Source organism: Abrus precatorius, unplaced genomic scaffold (assembly GCF_003935025.1).
Source record: "Abrus precatorius isolate BTA unplaced genomic scaffold, Abrus_2018 Scaffold7, whole genome shotgun sequence".
Lineage (NCBI taxonomy): Eukaryota > Viridiplantae > Streptophyta > Magnoliopsida > Fabales > Fabaceae > Abrus > Abrus precatorius.
The window spans coordinates 2095309-2115270 of NW_020874417.1; the positions used below are offsets into that span (position 1 = coordinate 2095309).

Consider the following 19962-nt stretch of genomic DNA (forward strand, 5'->3'; position numbering starts at 1 on the left):
TTAAACAAACTGAGTTTCCAAAAAATGAATTTGATGAAAATGACCTTTTTTTTTTTTTTTAAATACCAATATCTCATTTTAAACATACAATGACTCAATTTTTCTATACACTGTAATACCATATTTAGAGGAATTCCTTGATTAACTTAAACAATTATTGAAGATAAAAATATCAGATATCCAACGAAATTTAATGATATTGTAAAGAACGTTAGACTTGATTACGGTGTTCACAACTTTAAATATAATTTTCGGTTGTACATGATATATAAATAAATTTTATTTAATATACATTGACATACCCCTTGCTTAATTAAAATAATAATAATTGTATTGTACAGTATTGGATACTTAACCAAATACATCCTTCTAAGAGCTTGTATGCAATTGTTAGATTTTTCAACAGCCGCATCCTCTTTACCTAAATGCTTTAGATTTTGGTCCTGTAATCCAATGGAATTTTTGAAAGCTTGACAACTGAAGAAGTCCGTGCCTGATATGGCATCCAACCAGGGCTCATACTCGGCATCTCCGACCGAATTTGTGGCAATCGCTTTTCTAAGCAGAGGCAGTATCGATTTATCCGTAATAGTTTCCTTATGATGAACTTTCATGAAATTGAGGTCCTTATTTAGCATCAACTGCCTTGCTTGGGTCCAGCTTCCATGCACATTATAGACATGCTGTTGATGTTGCCCGTCAGAATTCCACGTTTTTGGATGTCCTTGAAGAGGCAATACTTTCAGAATGGAGTGTGCGCGGAATAGAAGGAAATGGAATGAGGTGATATAATAGTCATTAATAACGAGTCCACCAACCAACTAAAATTAAGGATAATGATGCATTATTCTTCATGTCAAGCCTAAAGAAAAGCCCGGAATATTTAGTTCTTTTTTGTACTATAGTTTGTCATAATACAGGTAAAATCAGCAAAGTTCGCTGAGAACTTGTTTTTTCCATTTCCAGAGGGAGAAGAAAACGAAAAAAAATATTTACAGAACCTGTCATTGATATTGTTTCCGTTCTCTCCCAGATTGTAATATATTTATCACCTCATCCCATAAAAAAAACTACCATCAGAATATCAAGTTTTTTTATATTTCAAAATAAAATATCAAGTATGCAAGGTTCATCTGGTGCTCAGGGTCAGTCCTAGGATTTTGGCAGCTGTTAGTAGTTCATACTTTTGGTACGGTCAGTTATTTTGGCATAAGCTTGTCAGGCTTAATATATGAACGTCAATGTATTTTGTATATACACAACGTACCTTATTCTGCCCCTTTTCACCCCAGCATCTACTTCTGTTTGGTGGAACCAGTTCAGGGACAGAAGATATAGTATGTTTGGTTTTGTGATCAAATGCAAGTGGATCCACATTTACTTCAATGGTACTAGTTGTTGTTTTTGCATTGGATCCATGTTTACAGGTTTTTAGACGTGTTTTCAAACACACGCATACAATTTTAACTATGGATATTCATTCTTTAGGGAGGTATTAAGAAAGTTTTTACTGAGCTTATTTGGATTTATGAAAATGACTTGTGATCCTTACAAACTCTTTTTTAGTTTATTTCAATATGCTTCATAATCAAATTTATGACATAAGTTATTGTGTGATAAAAACGAATTAAATAAGCAAATTGTTTACCCAAATCCAAATGCACTTTAAATTTAATCTTGAACTTACTTCCAATAGAGCCTCATTGATTAGGAATTTTCAAAATCAGTGACATGGTGATCAGACTAATTTACCTGAGAATGAATAAATTAATGTGGATGACAATGCGGTTGTTTCCTTAAAAATCATCCTCTTGGGGTAGGTTGGAAATAGGGGTGTTGCAAAGCCTCATCAATACTTAGCCGATCCTCCTACAGTTTCAACAGAAGCCTTCATTAGATAGAGCACTACCCAACCCTAGCAGTGATTACCATTAGCCGTATCCCGTATCTATTCCCTTCGTCCCCCCCGTGGGGTGGGGGATATATAACAAATTGTAAATTCGAGTAAAAGCTCAACTCATGAACTTAGACAAGAATATTTCAACCAAGTTTGAAAAATAAAACTGTCTCGTACGCATTCATTTCTCTATCAACAGGCTTGTTCACAGAGACTATTAAGAGCCTGTTTGTTCTAGATATTTTTCATGAAAAATCACTTTTAAATATTCTGTCTATATGTTTAAGCTTTTACAAAAAAATGGAAGTCTAAAAAAGACCTAATTATTTTAAGAAGATAATTTGAGTATCTTCTAAAAAAACTAATTATAACTCACTTTTAAAATAAAAATTGCTTTTTTGTAATTGTAACCAAACAAAAAACAACTTACATTTTTCATAAAATCTCTAAAAGTAAATCACTTTTTAATATATTCTTAAAACTATTTAAAAAAAAAAAAAAAAACCTTAAACAAACAGACCCTAAATTGACAGTGGAAAGTGTACTTTGAAAAATGACAAAAACTAATTTTAATCAGGCAACTTACTGGATCCCAGTGTAACAGACGACGCACTAGTCGTAAAGCCCAGATGTTTGAAAAACTGCAAGACTAAGAAAAATATTATAACAGGAAAGCAATTGCAGAAGACTATAGGTATGTCAAAACATGATAAAAGTGAAAGCATCAGAAATACGAGCTAACCCTATTTTCAGAGGATCTCGATTCTTAATTTGATGAGAAAAGAATTCTTCAGAGCATTTCCAGGAAGCAGGTGAAACTCCAACCTACATTGACACGGATGAAAATTTCACTAGGTCAATTTATACTCAAATAAGAAAGTTGGAAGGAGGCATCTTTCCAAGAACCAATATTGTGAAATCCATTTGGCCTAAGGGAATGAAATCCAATAGTGTGATCCATGTGGTTAAAATTGGTGTTTAAGACAAAGATGAACAGATTGCCATGAACATGAGGATATCAAATTATGTTTTATTTCTAGAGAGGAAATTGCGTAAGACAATATATCATATTAGCTATATCTCATCATTTGTAGTAAACTGAATGTTCGTTTCATATTCCTAAAATAGCACAAGGCAATATAGCTGCTACTAGGAAGTTGAATATCAAACCCAGTTATGGAATGGTCCTGCATTGTCATCAAACCCAGTTATCAGACCCAGTTATTTTCTTTGGCATGTGAGAGGATTTGATGCAGGAGATCCTTCTTCTATGCTCCTTTTTTTTTTTTTGTTATTTGTTTCAGTTTGTTTTGTTTTAGTTCTGAACGGTTTTCTGTGTAGTCCCTTTGCTCCTTTTTACAAAGCACCATCTAGTAAGGAAATTATAAATTAAAACTAGCAAGAGAAGAAGCAAATTTTCAGAATTAAAATATTGATAGTGGGGTTAAGTATAATAATATTAAACTAGGGGAAATTGACATGTTGTGGTATATTTTTAAAAAATCAAGAAATGTAACTTTAACTACTTTTATCGGTCTATATAAATTTGTTCAGGATGTCATGTAAAAAGGAAGAGAATAATAAATAGTCGCATACTCGCATTCATGAGGTCTAGAAATCTGAGGTTCGAAAGATGGGGCTGCGCATGGCATGGTAATATGTTAATAACATTGAATGGTCCTAGGGGTCTGTATTCAGCCACCTCTAAACTGCATTATGAAAATTCCAAATCTGAGGTTTCTAATCCCTAGAAAACCTCTTATAAATTTCTGCTTCAATCTATCCTACTTCTCTTCCCAAATTCTATTTATCATCTACTTTCAATCATCTGTCGTATTAGAATTGGATTAAGCATCTGAGCATTAGTTAGATAGGGAGATATCTTTGCCATTTGAAAATTAGCTCAGTGTAGAAGAGTCACTAAAACCGTATATTTATTTATAAAATAGAAAAATATTTTCCATTAAGAAAAATATCAATCAACAATGTGTATTTAACACAAGAAAAATTTTGAACAACATAACTAGCTTTTGACAAGGTCAAGGACCAAATGTTAAAACTGTAAACAAGGTAAACTCACTTGGTTCACTGGGTGATACTTTTTTGAGGAACTGCCGGAAATCCCAGGGATTAAAATGCACAATTCCATGAATGATCTAAGTCTGTAACCACATTAAACAAACGACAGTTACAATTATACAGTACAGAAGTTCAAAATTTTGGCTGCATTTCTTGCTTGAGAGATAGAGAGAGAGAATATCACAGAGGCCATCTTAAGTTCATGCCTTCAGCTTCAAGGTAATAAACAAGAGTAAGATTACACCTTTCTAAAGAAACATGCTTACTTATATGCTAGCTCCTTCACACCCTCATTCCAACCTTCAAGATGCCGGTCCAAAAGAGCACGGGTTAAGGCATTTATCTGAAAAACATTTGGTGTTCCTAAGACCAACTCTAACATCACAACACCAACACTCCACATGTCATATCTGTGAAAGCAAAAAGACTGCTTCAACAGTTGCAAGTAATAAAGTCTAAATCTATGAAAAGATCAAGCCAAATCTTGTAAGGTAAAAAAAATGAGAACAAGATGTTGACTTCATGTATAATGTTACATACTTCAAAGTTGAGCTTGCTGGCCCTTGATACCATGTAGCATTTAGTAAAGCTTCAGGAGCTGTATACTCATAAGTTTGTTCAGCTCTGAAAAAATATAAAGCATATATTTACCACAATAATCACAAATAAATAAATTGAACATATAAATAATCAATCTGTAGAAATAGTGAGATACCTAGACGGCCCAGTGGAACCATATAAATGCTTTAATGTGAATTCATCAATTCCACTTCCAAAATCAATAATTCGCCTAAAACAAACAGCAAAAGGCATCTAATTCATTACGCAACACCAGTAAATTATGCACAAACAAATAGATAGACAAATCAAGTTTTTAAGATAAGCGCAATAACCAAATTTTCTCTCTATCATTGTCAACTACTCAAACCGATCTCACTATCAGTTAAATAATAGATTTAAGAGAGAGATTGCTCCTAATGCCAGCAAGAGATAGCTAAGCACGGATACCTCTTATAGCCCTGTTTATAGGTCCTAGAGGGTGATGAAGAATAAAATTAGATTTTTTCATGCTTCATATCACATGGCTGAATTTAAACTCTGTACAGAATAATAAGAATGGCTTCTAAGAAAACCTCCAACACTTTCGGAGTGGAACATTTTGCAATTCTACTACAAGCAAATCCCATACTGAGAGTTATCATAACTAAAAGGCACATCACATATGGAATTACTATCTAAAAAGGTGAATAACAGATTGTCACAGTGAATGAATTATTTTGTATATCAAAATGGCCTTAAATACCTATCTTTATCTTTGCTGAAAAGTCACTCACCATATATAGCTTACTTTTGGAACAGAAAAACAGTGCATGTGCATTGAAGTTGCCGAGAATTTAACAGCAGAACATGGTTAGACAGAAATGGATGAAGATTTAATTATTCCATAGACAAGAAGGGAACTTGGAAAATGGATGCTAGAAGATCAATGTTTCAAAGGGCACGCAGTAGGTAGCTATTCCATTAAGATCATTACGATAAATTAGTAGATTTACAAATATATATTCAAGTAGTTTTTAAAATATCTTAGCAGAGACGTAGAACTGAAAGTGTGATATGCCAGCACTCTCCGACTAATTGCAAATTATGAGAGAAAAGGAGAAATAAAAAATAAGAGGTCATTTAATTTAAGAAAATATTTTGTTTTCACTTTTCATTACAAATATGTCACCTTCTTTTTATTTTATTTTCTATTTAAAAAATTTGTATAGGAAACAATGAAAACAACTTTTAATTACTTTTACTGTTTTGTATACAAACTTTTGAAAATTAGAAACAAAATGACATTTTTTGTAATTAAAAGTGAAAATAAAAATGAAAACAGAAAACATTTTCTCAAACCAAACAGTTCCCAAGTGCTCCTCATTCAATTTGAATATCAAACATTAAAAAGCAATGTTACATAAGCAAGAAGCCCTTACACCAAAACTATGATAGAAGGAATGATCAAGACCACAAGAGTTTGGTCATTCTATTAGATGATTGTAATCTTAAATACACAGTTTTTATGCAAAATAAAGATTAAACCATAATTGAGTTAATCATATTATAAATAGAAGTAACTAGACATATCTATAGTTCAAATGTACAACATGGAAGGTTACACTGCTTCCTCTCAATTTTAACTCCTATAAAGATTAAAATAAAAGCAGGGTACTAAAATACAACTAAGATACTTCACCATACATTTTGGTAGAAAAATTATTAGTTTTAGTTGGAATCCCTTTCAAGCATCTCCCTGTCTCCTGATCTTCAAAGCATATCACCATATTCTCTTCAAAAATCAAAATATCCCAAGTCAGTTAATTTTTACAAATAAACAAATACTTCCAATTGATCATTGAATTATAATAAAAAGACAATTCAATCCCACATACATTAAAGGATCATAGATGTCAATCTTGTTATGAACAAAGGATGAAGGCACAACATAAGTATAGTGTTTTAACAAGTCAGGGTTAAACATAAAATAGACCGAGATTCCAAGACACTAATATTCAAGATAAAAATTTATCAAGTTACCAGATTTGACTTGAGTTTAATTAGTTGGAGTAAATATAGGAACCCAAAATGCAGGACAGATGGATTAGGTAGATTTACCATACAGGAAAGTAACTAGTGTGTTTACCTAAACAATTTGCACAAATAAAAGTGAGCATTTACACTAATTTCTGGAAAATTAATGACGTGAAATTCATGTGTGTACGAATTGATATCCTATTGATTTAGGAAAAGAATATGTAAGAAACTAATTCAATTCTTGAAGAACAGACAGAAGAAAAAGACTTTTCTTTATTGAATATTCTGAAGTGAGACTGAATTACCGACACAAGTATACAGTGAATATTCATAGGAATTTGAGAGCCTAGTCTCTCACAGCCCAAATGCCAGTGTCTAACCAAAAAGCCCTCGTTCTCCTTTGTTTTTTTATTCTCAGTTATTTACAACTGCCTCAACTAATTGGACTTCTCTAAATCTTTTGGGCTTGGGTTCCTTTCTCTCCTTACATAAACTTGTCTAACTGGGGGTTCGGGCCTACTACTAAGTACTAACACAATATTCTGTTCATCTAGAAATCAACATAGATACACATCACTTAGGCACAAAAAATTACACCATACCAGGTTTAATATCCCTGTGTGTGATGTTGCGATCATGACAGGACTTCAGAGCTAATAACTGAGCAGATAAAAAGAGAGGATTTGTCAAGAATATATTGTAAAAGGTAAAATTCAGAATAAATTATGGGAAATTTCATATGGCCATATCCAGAGAAACAGAAAATTTTCACTTTTTGTGTTAATAGCAATGAAATTTACTAAACATAAGCATAAAAATGAAGATATTCAAATACTGAACCTCCAAAACTCTTAAAAATTAATATACTTGAGTAATGCATATTTTCTGAGAAATTTATACTTCTTAGTAAAACCTGGTAGCATGCTAACCCTTTTCTAGTATTAACCACACACTGTTCACCTGAAAACATATGCAGAGGTCTATAATGCACCACAAATGAACAAAAGAAAAATGGTGGATATCTCAGGATAAGAAAAAGCTGTGTAGCCAGGTAAAAGTGATTCTTATTTTAGTCATGGAAAAAATGTAGCATCTATATAGGTTTCAAAGTCTTAAATACCACAGAATATGCAATAAGTCACAGAACCTACATTTAAGACATACCAGCTGCCAGATAAGGTTGCGCATTTCCTCTTGCCCTTCTTCTGTCGTTTTCAACCAATGCCACCACTTTGATGGACGTATTATTTGAACATGTTCTACTTGCTCAACTCTTTCTTTCTCAGTAGTACCAAATCCATCTTCCACGGTATATAGAAGTTTTGTCAATGACACGCCTTCATAACTAAATACAAGCCATATTTCATTGGCTTGAGACTCAAAAGACTCCACATATCTTGCAATATGGTTCAAACCTTCTTCGTATGAGACTCTTTGCAGCCAAAATTTGTTTGGAAATGAATTTTCAGAACCAAATTGTGATGTTTCCAAGACACAGTTTGATTTTCCATCCGAGAAAAGATTCTCAATGCATGTAGAGGCATTTAAGAAAATTTCTCCAAAATATTTCTCCCTCAGCCCACTTAAGTAAACAGCAGACCCTCTCTCTACCTGTTTAGGGCATTTAAGAGTTATTTGAGCTATACACTATCATTTGCATAATTATATATACAATGCTTCCTGAAAACAAAACTTACTAAATCTAGGCAGAAAATATAAAAAGCAGCAAGTCTAGGCAAACCACCTTTCTTTTGATTGGGATTTATGTTTATCAATAAAAAAGATAATGTTAACAAACTATAGTTAGATAAGAAAAGAAGGTATGAGACAAGGAGACAAGGAGACAAGTGTAAGTGACAGGTGAGAAAAGACATAAGTTTACCCAATATCAAATCTACCATATTGAACTTGGACTTTAAACTTAGCTCAACCCTAAAGGCAAGCTCATAAGGTGAGAATTGTTTTAGCCTTTATAAGCTCTTATAACCATATCTATAGTCAATGTGAGACTTCAAGAAGGAGAAAGGAGGAAAGATCAATGGATGGAACATTAGACGTGTTCTAATGGGATGACAAAGTAAAATAGAGACTAAATGCCTGGATAAGACATTATACACATGGTATATAAAATTTAAATTGTGATAATTTCAGGGTTTCAAATTTATTCAGATTAAAATTATTGAAATTAAATATAATATTATAACAGGTTCCATTTTTTATTTTTGGTGTTACCTATGGAAACAGCACATCTAATTTATATATATTTTCACTAAGATAAACAAGCATCACATTAAGGGGAGAAAGACATAGAAATGGAGGAACTGTTGTGATTACCATAATTAAAATAGATACTGATTACCATAATTAAATCAGATTTTTTATTCTGTAATTAGGACAAATTTGATTAGCTATAATTTGTACGGCTTTTTTATTTAATATGATCTTTTTGTAATTACTACAATTAAGACATAATTAGCCTATAAATACAGTTTAAAACTCCTATAATGATTTAACCAAATACAGAATTATTCAAATTCTTCTTTCTATAGTTATCTTTCAAGTTGGTATCAGAGCTCTTGATCTTAGGGGCTTTGCTTCCGCACTAAAATAATAGCCGCCTTCATTGAGGGCTCCCCCAATATTGCCTTCATCATGTTCTTTTAGTATTTGGTGCCTTTATTGCACCTTGTAACAGGTGTTTCTCTTCTTAATTCTGCCTTCATCGCAGAACCTGTTGTTTGGAGCGCATCATTGAGATCGGCCAAAATCCAAAGCTGCATCACCGGAAACTGCCACACGCACAGTCACGCGCTGTCACAATTCCTGGTGCATGTCACCACACGGCATTGTAACAGTCTCTATTCACAACGCCTCTCACCTTTGCTTTCGCACTAAAATAATAGCCGCCTTTATTGAGGACTCCCCCAATATTGCCTTCATCATGTTCTTTTAGTATTTGGTGCCTTTATTGCACCTTGTAACAGGTGTTTCTCTTCCTAGTTCTGCCTTCATCGCAGAACATGTTGTTTGGAGCGCATCATTGAGATTGGCCAAAACCCAAAGCTGCGTCACCGGAAACTGCCACACGCACAGTCACGCGCTGTCACAATTCCCGGTGCATGTCACCACACGCCATTGTAACAGTCTCTATTCACGACGCCTCTGCAACCACACGAGTTGTTGGACCTTCTTGGTTCTGTTCTAGTAATTGGTGACCATAAAACAAAATCGTGCTGTTGGTTCTTACATTTTTTACCTCCCTCGCTTTTGTCTGATAGTTAATGGCTAATGAGAACCCCGTCTCTACTCAAGCTATAGGTCCTAATGACCTTGTTTTACAGGGATTTTACCGACTTGATGGTCACAATTATCTACAGTGGTCACAGCTTATTCGCAGAACCTTGAAGGGGAAGAAAGAAGTTAAGCCACATTAAAGGAAAAATCCCAAGCAAAAATGAATTGCAGTATAAAGTCTGGGATAATGAAGACTCTCATCATGACGTGGCTATGGCACTCGAAACTTCCTTAAATTAGTTGAAATTGTATGTTCTTCTCTACCACTAAGGAGATTTGGAAAAATCTGTAACAAACTTACTAAAAAAAAAAAAGGACACGTCAACCTTTAATGAGTTGGAGAATCAAATATTCAACACTAAACAAGGATCTCTGTCTGTGACTGAATATTATGGCATTCTGAATGGTTTGTGGATTGAGTTAGATCAGTACCAAGATTTAACAGTGAAATGCAATGATGATACTGCCATTCTGACAAAATTTATTGAGAAAGCAATGATCTTTAAGTTCTTCTTTGGCCTAAACCATAAATTCGATCTCATCCGAGTTCAAATTTGGGGGAAGAGAAGCTTCCTTCCCTCTCAGAAGTGTTTTACTCTATTCATCGTGAAGAGAGTCGAAGGACAATAATGCTAGAAGATAAACTCATTGAAGGATCAACCTTGGTCTCTAGAAAGGGGTCTTTCGGAAAGCTTTCCATGAAGTCTAACCGAGAGGAGAGTTGGTGCACCTATTGTAAGAAGTCCGGCCACACTAAGGAAACCTACTTTAAACTTCATGGGAAGGATAAGGTCCTTGGACGCACTGAAGGGTATCTAACAAAGACATGCCAATCAAGCAACTTCTGACTCTAAGATTGCTAATGAAGATCCTCTAGTGTCACAAACTAAAGAAAAAATCACAGCCCTTATCAAGGCAGATTATGCAAGGTCTATTATGGATAGGAGATTCACCACAAGATATTGTATACTTCTAGGAGGAAATTTAGTAACTTGGAGGAATAAAAAACAAAATGTAGTTGCAAGGTCAAGTGTTGAGGCAGAATTTAGAGCTATGGCTCAGGGTATGTGTGAACTGTTATGCGCAAAGATTATTTTAGATGACCTTAAATTAAAGTTTGAAGTCTCTATGAAATTGTTATGTGATAATGAATCCGCTATTAGCATAGCTCATAATGTGGTCCAACATAATCGAACTAAGCATAAAGATAGACAGATACTTCATTAAGAAGAAATTAGACAATGGTCTTGTAGCCACGTCATATATCTCCTTTGGACTTCAATTGGCAGATACATTCACCAAGGGATTCCCACGGATTAGTTTTGAGAACTAACTTACAAGCAAGCTGGGAATGATAGATATCCATTCACCAATTTGAGAGGAAGTGTTGTGATTACTATAATTAAGACAGATTCTAATTACCATAATTAGACTAGATTTGTTTTTCTGTAATTAGGACAGATTTGATATGTTTCTATAATTAGGACAAATTTGATTGACTATGATTTGTATAATTTTTTTATTTAATATGATCCTTTTGTAATTACTACAATTAGGACAGAATTAGCCTATAAATACAGTGTAAAACTCCCATAATGATTTAATCAGATACAAAATTATTCAAATTCTTCTTTCTATAGTTATCTTTTCAAGTGGAACAAACTAATTAAAAGAATAAAGCAAGCAGCTTCCTCAGGCCAAGTAATTTATACAACTACACAATGATCCAAGTTCTAGAATATGTTTATCTGTCCTCTCGAAATATATAAAGAATAAGGACTGGGGTTTTGTACTTTGTACAAATAAGTAGGGCAGAAGACTTGTTGCATTTTAATTATGTTGATGCACGAAAATAAAATAGGTATAAACTCCTTTCATGCAATACATAATGCATTTTGACACCCAAAGAGATCCTAGTACACTGAAACCATTAAAAGCAGTTCTATTTCACCCAAACTTTTTACCATTATCCGTTTCAATATGTACTGGGTGTAGTTAGAAGGACCATCCTGACAATTAGAAGCAGTAGAGCTGCTGTTTTTGTTATTGCCATCCTTGCTCATTTTTGCAGCATTACTATCCTGATTACAATTCCAGTGAAAAGCCAACCATACTTCACCATATGATCCACGTCCAAAACTCTTCTTCAATACATACCTATACACAAAAATGCACGTTGGCTTAATAGTTGGGCTAAAGAAAAACATTTACAGCATTAAATTCTCAAACACAAATTTTCCTCTTACACAATGAAACATAACGGCAATCATGATAGTACAGACCATCCATAGCTAATGGAACCTCAAAACTGTATGAACTTTAAAAATGATTTTTCCACAAGATATTAACCTACTAACTTCAACTAGGAATTTTATTGGCTTCTAGACTTGCGAATGTATACAATATCAAAGCAGATAAATTTACCTCAAATCAGGCATTGAATCAGAAGATTCATTACTGGAACCAGCATCATGTAAAGGAATTGATTCAAGAAGACCGATAAAACTGGCAAAGCCTTCCGGATTTATGCACTGGTCTTTGGCTTTGTTAACATTTGGACCAAGGTGAAAGCAAAAGTCTTGGTTATTGTATAAATATACAGGACCACCTGAATCTGAAAAAGGAATCAACCAAAGAGCATTTGATTGTGAAGAGATAAACTAAAATTCAACTAAAAACAAATGCAAGATATCAAAAAAATTAAGAGCAACCACCAAATGTACCAAGATTATGTAACTAAATAATATGAAATCTTTGCTTACCAGCATGTTGATGAAGAGCATCTAGAGGCTGAGGTAGTTCATATAAATAGTCTTCCCATTCAGGTTTTTTGGCAATAGGCTTAGAATCCACTGGTTCATCAAGATTTTCAGATAAATAAAAACATCCAAAATCACCATCTTTCACTTCAACCTATCATAAAATGAATCCAAGGCATTCATTCATTCAGATTGATTTTGACCCAAAGGATCTCTATTTTGAAGTGAAGCAATGATTTATTAATTTAAAAGATACTAAAAGAGTACAGCAAGAAAAATGAAAATATAATCTTGAGGGCACATGTATAAGGATGACAAATCCCCAAAAATGAAACATTTTTTTGGTAATGTATAAAACAAATACCACCAAAAACGCTTATAAATCAGCCCTGTGCATGTGTGCATGCACGTGTGATTGTGTGTAATTATTAAAAAAAAATACATCTCACCACCTTGAGATTGATAATTCAAATATTTTATCCCCCTAACCACAAAAAAATAGTGCCAATTTACTTGCAATTTTTGTCATTGGTTTGCACTATTGCATTAGGGAAACATCAGTGACTAGGAAAGAGGACAGAGGGTTTGCATCCCTCAAAGAAAAAAAATGCCTGAAGTTCCAGTAAAGCAGGTTGGTTGGTCCTCATTCAATTCAAAACATACAAAGCACTCTTCTCAAGACATTTTCAATAACACCGTGCTTCCTCCTCCAACAACAACAATGTAAAAAAGTCAAAGCTCCCAACTGACCCGATCACATTTTTAAGAGTCACAACATACGAGTCTTCTTACTTTAACACGCATAACAATTATCTTATAAATTGACAAAATGCTATCAGTCTGTTCAGAAAAACCAATCCATTCCTTAATTCCACCCAGACATTCAATTTATGATAGAAAAACAAACAAAATATGGAAGAAATTGACAATGAAAATTTCCAGAGCTTTCAGTCATACCAATATTCGCTTAAACTTGGTATCTACCAGATGAGGATGCTCCAATTGCATTAGATCAGATTTGATGTCATTAACTGAGCCAGTTCCAAAATAATAAATTAGATGATAAGCATCAGTAACAAGAACACAAGCTACAAAATGGAGTAGCCAAATTAAATAACTTCTGCAATCATTTAAGTTCCCAACAGAGCACAAACCAGGCAAATTTGATTTTCTTCATCGAAGTTAAACATGGCAGCAATTGTTACATACAAATTCACATCAAATGTATCAACTAGAAAAGGTTAATTTCGTAAAACTTTAACTAAACAAGCACTTATTGCCAAGTATGCCAATTATATATATATCTCCATATGCTATTACATGCCACTAAACTTTCTTTGAACATTTGTACACAAAAACTGAAGATAAACAAAGAACAGAGGGGCATATAAACAAGCTGGTAAATGACACCCAAAAAAATTGCATTTTAGTGGTAAGCACTTAAAATTTAATGAAGGGAACTGAGCAAGGTAGTCAAAATCGCGTTTTCGATCGTAGAATCTACGATCATCAGCCATGCCTCTGCTGAATCGGTGTTGGGAACACGAAATGGTGGGATCGTTCTTGCTGGGACGTAAAATTGTTGAAAACGCACGATTCCGATTTGCAGAGAAGAAGATATTTTAGGCCAATGACCCGCGACCCGACCCGACTTCATTAAAGGAGTTGGAACCTAAAATCCCAAAAACTCCGCACTGCAACTTCTTTCTTTCTTCTTCACTCTGTTCTGCAAGACTTTAAGTCTCTATTGTGCGACTTCTCTGCGTTTTTCCGGCGACTATGATTTGGCTCTGCGACTAGATTTTTTTTTGCGATTTGGTCTGGAATTTTCTGCTTTCTGTATTTTGTTTTGGTCTGCAATCCTTATTAGCTTTCGCTCTTATGACTGTGTCTGCTCTGGCAACCTTGTCTGTGTTGGCACTCTGCTTTGCGCTGGCGACCTTGTCAAAGCGGAGCATTTTGCTGTGGTGGCCATCCCAACTATATTTGCAGCCATCGTAGCTTCATTCGCAGTGCAACAGTGCTGCTAGAGTATAAGTAGTCAACTTTCACTTTCTATCCCCAGAATGAAGCAAATTTTAGAATTTTTTTAAGAGTTAAAAAGACTTCTTAGTTTTTAAAAATAATCTAACTTTCCTTTTTAGCCCTTAAAATGACTTTGTTTTAACTTTTAAGTCTTTTTTAGGGGTAAAATAGTCTTTCCAATGTAATACCTTACCTGATCCATCTTTTCCTTCTCCTCTTCTCTATCTCTGTTTTTATAGTATGTCCCTGTCTCTGGTTTGAATTGAGTGTTGCTCCCTTTCTTCATTTGTCTTTGTTTTGCTTTCTTATCTTTATATTTATACTATTTTACATGCATTTATACAATTTTATAAGATCTTATGATCCGTGTTACGATCCTACGAGTTATGATTTTTCTTCTCCTCTCCGATCCTATGTAGAATCTCAAATTTGACTACCATGGAACTGAGGAATAGTAGAAGTAATTAGCAATGACAAAAATATAACCTGATTTGAATTTTAAATCATTTAATAATATGTATTTCAGTCAAAATCATATACAAGTTCTTCCAAAAGTATCAATTTATCATTTTTACATGCCTTTATTGTCTTTCTTCTGCACATAAATTTTATGGTGTTGAAGATCCCTAATTTAAATAACAGAATTTTCTACATTGGAGTTCTTTTTGGGCCTCCTTGACTCTATTAATTTGGTCTTCTCGTTCAGATAAAAGAATTTTGTCCCTTGATCCTTCTTGGGCATTTTTTTATAATTTCTATTCCTCACTCACTCCTTGGGTAGGGACACTTCTTGATAAACCCTTTTGAAAATCCAAAGCTCCCTTAAATTCAAAGTTTTCATTTGGACTGCAGTATTTATTAGAATCAATACTAATAAAATGTTGTAGGGTTGTAGACCATGAAAGAGTCTTTCCCCATATGTGTGTATGTGTGGTGCTTGATCATAATTTATTTCTTGCCTGTTCTAATATTGTTCCACTGGTTTCATTATGGCACCTCTTATTTGGAGTTTTGAGCAAATTTTGGGTGTGTCCAAGGTCCTTGGACTTGTTCTTCATGATTAGTTTCATGGCTTTGGTAAAAGTAATCAACAAAGAGGTTTTTTTTTTTTTTTTTTTTTTGTGGCAATATGGAATCTATACTACAATATGGTGCATTTGGTTGGAGTGAAATTCTGATATGATCATCACTTGATTTGGGATAAGATTGGATGTTTGGCATCTCTTGGCTCAAGTTTTTCTAATTGTTTTTCATTAACAGATAAGTTTATAGAATGCGAAAATTTGGTTACACTGTAATTTCTCTTCATCTTAATAAATTCTATTGAAAAAAAATTGACATGCACTGTGGTTTGTGAAATTTAAAAAGTCATCCCACCCAAGTTGTGTATGAGTCTGTGAGGAAGGGAGAAGGCACGTGGAAAAATTAAAACATGAGAGGATTTTTTAGATAAAAGGTCAAGATAGGGGAGGCCTCTCTACCATTCAAAACATGAAGGGAAGGAAGTGCAGGTTTAAAAAACTGCCAGGAAGGGCAGCAGAATATAGTATTTATATTATTTTCCCATCAAAGAAGAAAAGTGAACCCAACCTTGCCAATACCCCCATATTCCTTAAATTAATTATGTACAAACTACTATGGAAAAACAACAGACATTAGGAGCACATGTTGAGGTAATGAATCTAGATATGTGTAGTTTCATCATTTAAACCTACAAAAGGTACCTGAGCTTGAAGCAGGTTCCTGAAGACCAAATAATGAGAAACCTGCATCCCTCTTTTCAATATAGCTTCCCCTGAACAAGTTTGCAGAAGATTTGGCAGACTCCAGAGGAAAAACAACAGCTGCCACATTATCCATACTGCCCTTTTTTACGGCAGTATTAACAATAAAATCTGCCAATGAATATGAAGATGAAGGGGTACACTCTGATCTCATATTACTGAAACGGTGAACTTCCCATAAAATATCACAGACATCTTGCACACTCATCTTCTCAAATACACCATCAGATGCTGCCACCAAATAGCTATCATTAGCAGTCAGAGGCTGCCAATCAGTCACTTCCGGTGCAGATATAACACCATAACTGTCAAAAATTCATCATAAGAAATGCAATAGGATTTCAACAAGAAAGTTTAGATTGTGAAGAAACCAGTCATCCTAAAATATTAAGATGTTAGCCCTCACACAAGCACTTTGGGCTTGAGGCCTAGACAAAGCACAGGACCACCCCTACTTTTACTGAAATTATTTAATACAAGAACGGAGCTGGTTTAATATGGACCACCAACTCAAAATCATTTGCGCATGATACAAGGCTAGTGTGTGAAATATACACATGCTCTGGCTATAAGCTTGGGTTTATGAAAAGAACTTACACTTAACATACCTTTTAAAGTGTACATCACCAATAGCTCGTGTAACAGCCAGCTGACCATTTATGCGAGGCACACCACCCCAATTTTGAACTTGACCACCAGCTGTTTCCACCCGAATTCTTTCATCATCTCTATCCGGATGATGATCACTGGTCAATTCCTTTACTGCAAAATGAGTGAGTCCATGGGAGGAAGCTAATCTGTACTTTTCACGATCCCACACAGAAAGAGAACTGTCAAGCTCTTTCTGCCTATATAGCTTTAATAACGAGTCTACAAATCACCAGGAACAAAAATTAAAAACCTTATAGTCATGTTCTTTTAAAATGAAAAGGTAAGCCTGTCACCTTGTCATAACCAAATATCACATTTAGACAAAAAAAGAAAGTGCAACAGAATAATATATAATATTACAGTTATGACATGATAAACTTGTATCTTGAGAATTGAGTGTTTAATTATATTTCACAATAATTCTCACTAACCTTTAGCCTCTTTGGGAGACTGAAATTTTTCAGAGCACAAGAATGCCTTAGAGTCTCCAATGTTGGCAACCAAAATTTTATCATCTGCGACCAAAACAACAGTTGCTGTAGATCCTGAATGAAGATTATTTCTAGAGGCTTCCTTCATAGTTCAATTACAAGATATCAATACAAGAACAAGTATGAAGAAGTATCATATAACGTTTTGTAAACCGAACAAAAAGTCAAACTTACCTCTGAAAAATTAGCATCTATGTCATGGATTGCTCTCAACAATGCTTCCTTCAAAATTTCCAAGTGAAAAGAATCATCAAAATTTGCTGAAAATGTATTCTGAAACCTGGAAAATTGTTACTAGTTGAGAATTGAGATGAACATACATAAGTGAGAAACAAAAGGAATGTAAATATTTAAATGCTATTTGTTTAGAACACTTAATCTACTTGTAAACCAATAAAGCAACTCCAAAGCCGAACCAAATGTTAGTATTGACTAGTGATTAAATTGGGCATTCAAAAACTATCCTCAATAATACTGGTACGTGCCTAAATTAGCATTTGTAACTGACATATGTTCGTTATAAGTTCATAAGGAAGAAAGCATCGTCAACTTTGGCAATCATTACTCTGCATAAAACCAACCTTTTTTCATTTGAAAGAGTTATGTGCAAAGCATAATTAACTATACTCAACATTTAATCAATAATGCTAGAGATACAAAGGCACCTTTCAAAATGCAGTTCTTGCTGCTGCCAGCCTAGAATTTCTTTCCATCTATGCAGCAGGTTTACATGATCACGGTCTCTCTTGTGAAGCACAGTTCCGGTTGACGTCTTGGATATAACAGAAAACGTGGCATCAAGAAGAAAATAAGTATGCAGAACGAAATACTCCACCAAAAGTTTCGATGCCATCTCACTAGCTTCTGCACCGTTATGACCATCGAAAACGGCCACGATCCCTACCACAACCTCCTTGATCCCGTTCGCACCTGTTCCAGCATCAAACACAGAAAATTACAACGAATGCTTCAGACGAAGCTTCTGAAACACAAACCAGAGCAAAGGAAGAGACAGAGAGAGATCGTACCGGGGAAGGGAATGCGAACATCAAGGACGCAAAGAGTGCGATCCTCTTGGGAGTTTCTGCGGCCTTGAAGCATTGCGGACTGGCAACGCGCGGTGGTTTGGGGAGGGGAATCGTAATCGGAGAGCTTCCAGCGAGGGCATTTTGGAGATTGGAACACTGCGGGAGCACCGCCGTTCTTGTAGACCGTCAAGCACGTAGACGATTCGCCGTGCGCGAAGGGGATTGTGGCTGAGAGAAGAAACCCTAACGCGAATAATAGGTGCTGTGACAGTAGCTTCCGAATCATGCCTGGTAATTAAGAAGGTGACGAATGATGTCCATTGCAGTGCTGACGCACTATTCGTGAAGTGTGCCGCGTTTCCAACTGCTACTTTGCTTCTTACCAATTTTCGTTTTCTTACAATCAGAAGATTTTCCCAAACCGCCACTGCAGATAACAGCCGCGCCAACTTCTTCTTCTTCAATTGAACAAGTTACGGTTGTATGTGCAAGAACATCGAAATGGTCCCTATTCTTTGCGTTCTGTTTCATATACTCAATAAAAATATAATAAATGTATTTTAGATATTTTTTATTCAAAATAAAAAAATATTTTTGACATTTAAATTTAATTCTAAAAATCGAGGTTAATAAAACTACGTAGTATAAGATTTAATAAATATTATCACGTTACAGAAAGAAAAATAAAAAATAAGGGCTTCTGTTATAACAACTTTGCGGTTCATAGTTAGTCTTTAAACTATTAAAAAAAGTCAAACATAGCATTCACAAAAAATAAATTTATATTTTGTTATTTCTTTTAACATTTTATATCTTCTCTAACTATCTAATCAAGTATCAAAAATATATTTTCATGGCTTAGTTTCTGGTTGAGTTAATTTAACCACTAAGGGACACAATTATCATAAAGACAACAGCTTTGAGATGAGTTTTGCTGCTAAGATAAAATGGAAAGTTTTAGAGTTTATTTCAAGAAATAATTTAATTAATAACTTTAATAAAATTTTATTATATCAAAGTTTAATGATATAATTTTGTTACTAAAATTAATCATAATAAATAAAATTATTTTAATCCATTATTTAAAAATGTTGTTGCACGATTCTTTTTAATTGATTTCAATACATAATTTTTCTCATTTTATTTTAATTAATATTCTTTTTACTCCTTTGATTTTGAATCATATGATGCAACTTGTTTACTATTCACTACTTTTCTGCCGTTTAACATACTCTTCGAACAATATCATACAAATTTTATTTTATATTATAATAAGAAAGACTTCAAATAATAATATGATATTTTTGTTTTATTATACTTCATCGCTTATTTAAATAAAAAGTAAAATAAGAGACTTAAGTCCTTTTAATTTGGACT

At 34.1% G+C, this 19962-nt stretch overlaps 1 protein-coding gene across 5 annotated transcripts; it reads right to left on the reverse strand.

Annotated features, from left to right (window-relative positions):
* Nucleotides 1-288: 288 nt before the first annotated feature.
* LOC113871100 lies at nt 289-19065 on the reverse strand. 5 transcript variants are annotated; one of them, XR_003505755.1, is made up of 21 exons: nt 18586-19065; nt 18223-18487; nt 17732-17837; nt 17498-17639; nt 17024-17285; nt 16356-16720; nt 13564-13694; nt 12610-12760; nt 12272-12461; nt 11812-12004; nt 7718-8164; nt 7156-7213; nt 6221-6308; nt 4692-4766; nt 4517-4600; nt 4243-4386; nt 3978-4059; nt 2640-2722; nt 2484-2538; nt 1753-1869; nt 366-683 (listed from the first exon to the last, which is right to left on the reverse strand). XR_003505755.1 is itself a non-coding variant. In XM_027507876.1 (20 exons), exons 1-20 carry the CDS (start codon nt 18869-18871, stop codon nt 1804-1806), a joined length of 3216 nt encoding a protein of 1071 aa, XP_027363677.1. In that variant the 5' UTR covers nt 18872-19065; the 3' UTR covers nt 289-1803. The 5 variants fall into 5 exon arrangements, 3 of the variants coding, with proteins under 3 accessions (XP_027363677.1, XP_027363676.1, XP_027363678.1); XR_003505754.1 differs by having other exon boundaries at nt 366-739; XM_027507876.1 differs by having other exon boundaries at nt 289-1869; nt 13564-13637.
* Between the last annotated feature and the right edge of the window lie 897 nt (nt 19066-19962).

Coding starts and splice junctions, on each gene's coding strand:
- LOC113871100 (XM_027507875.1), bottom strand. CDS start 18,871: ATGATTCGGAAGCTACTGTCACAGCACCTATTATTCGCGTTAGGGTTT. Junction 8,165..11,811: donor ACATATTGAAACGGATAATG/GTAAAAAGTTTG, acceptor TGCCCTAAACAG/GTAGAGAGAGGGTCTGCTGT. Junction 4,060..4,242: donor GTGAAGGAGCTAGCATATAA/GTAAGCATGTTT, acceptor ATGTGGTTACAG/ACTTAGATCATTCATGGAAT.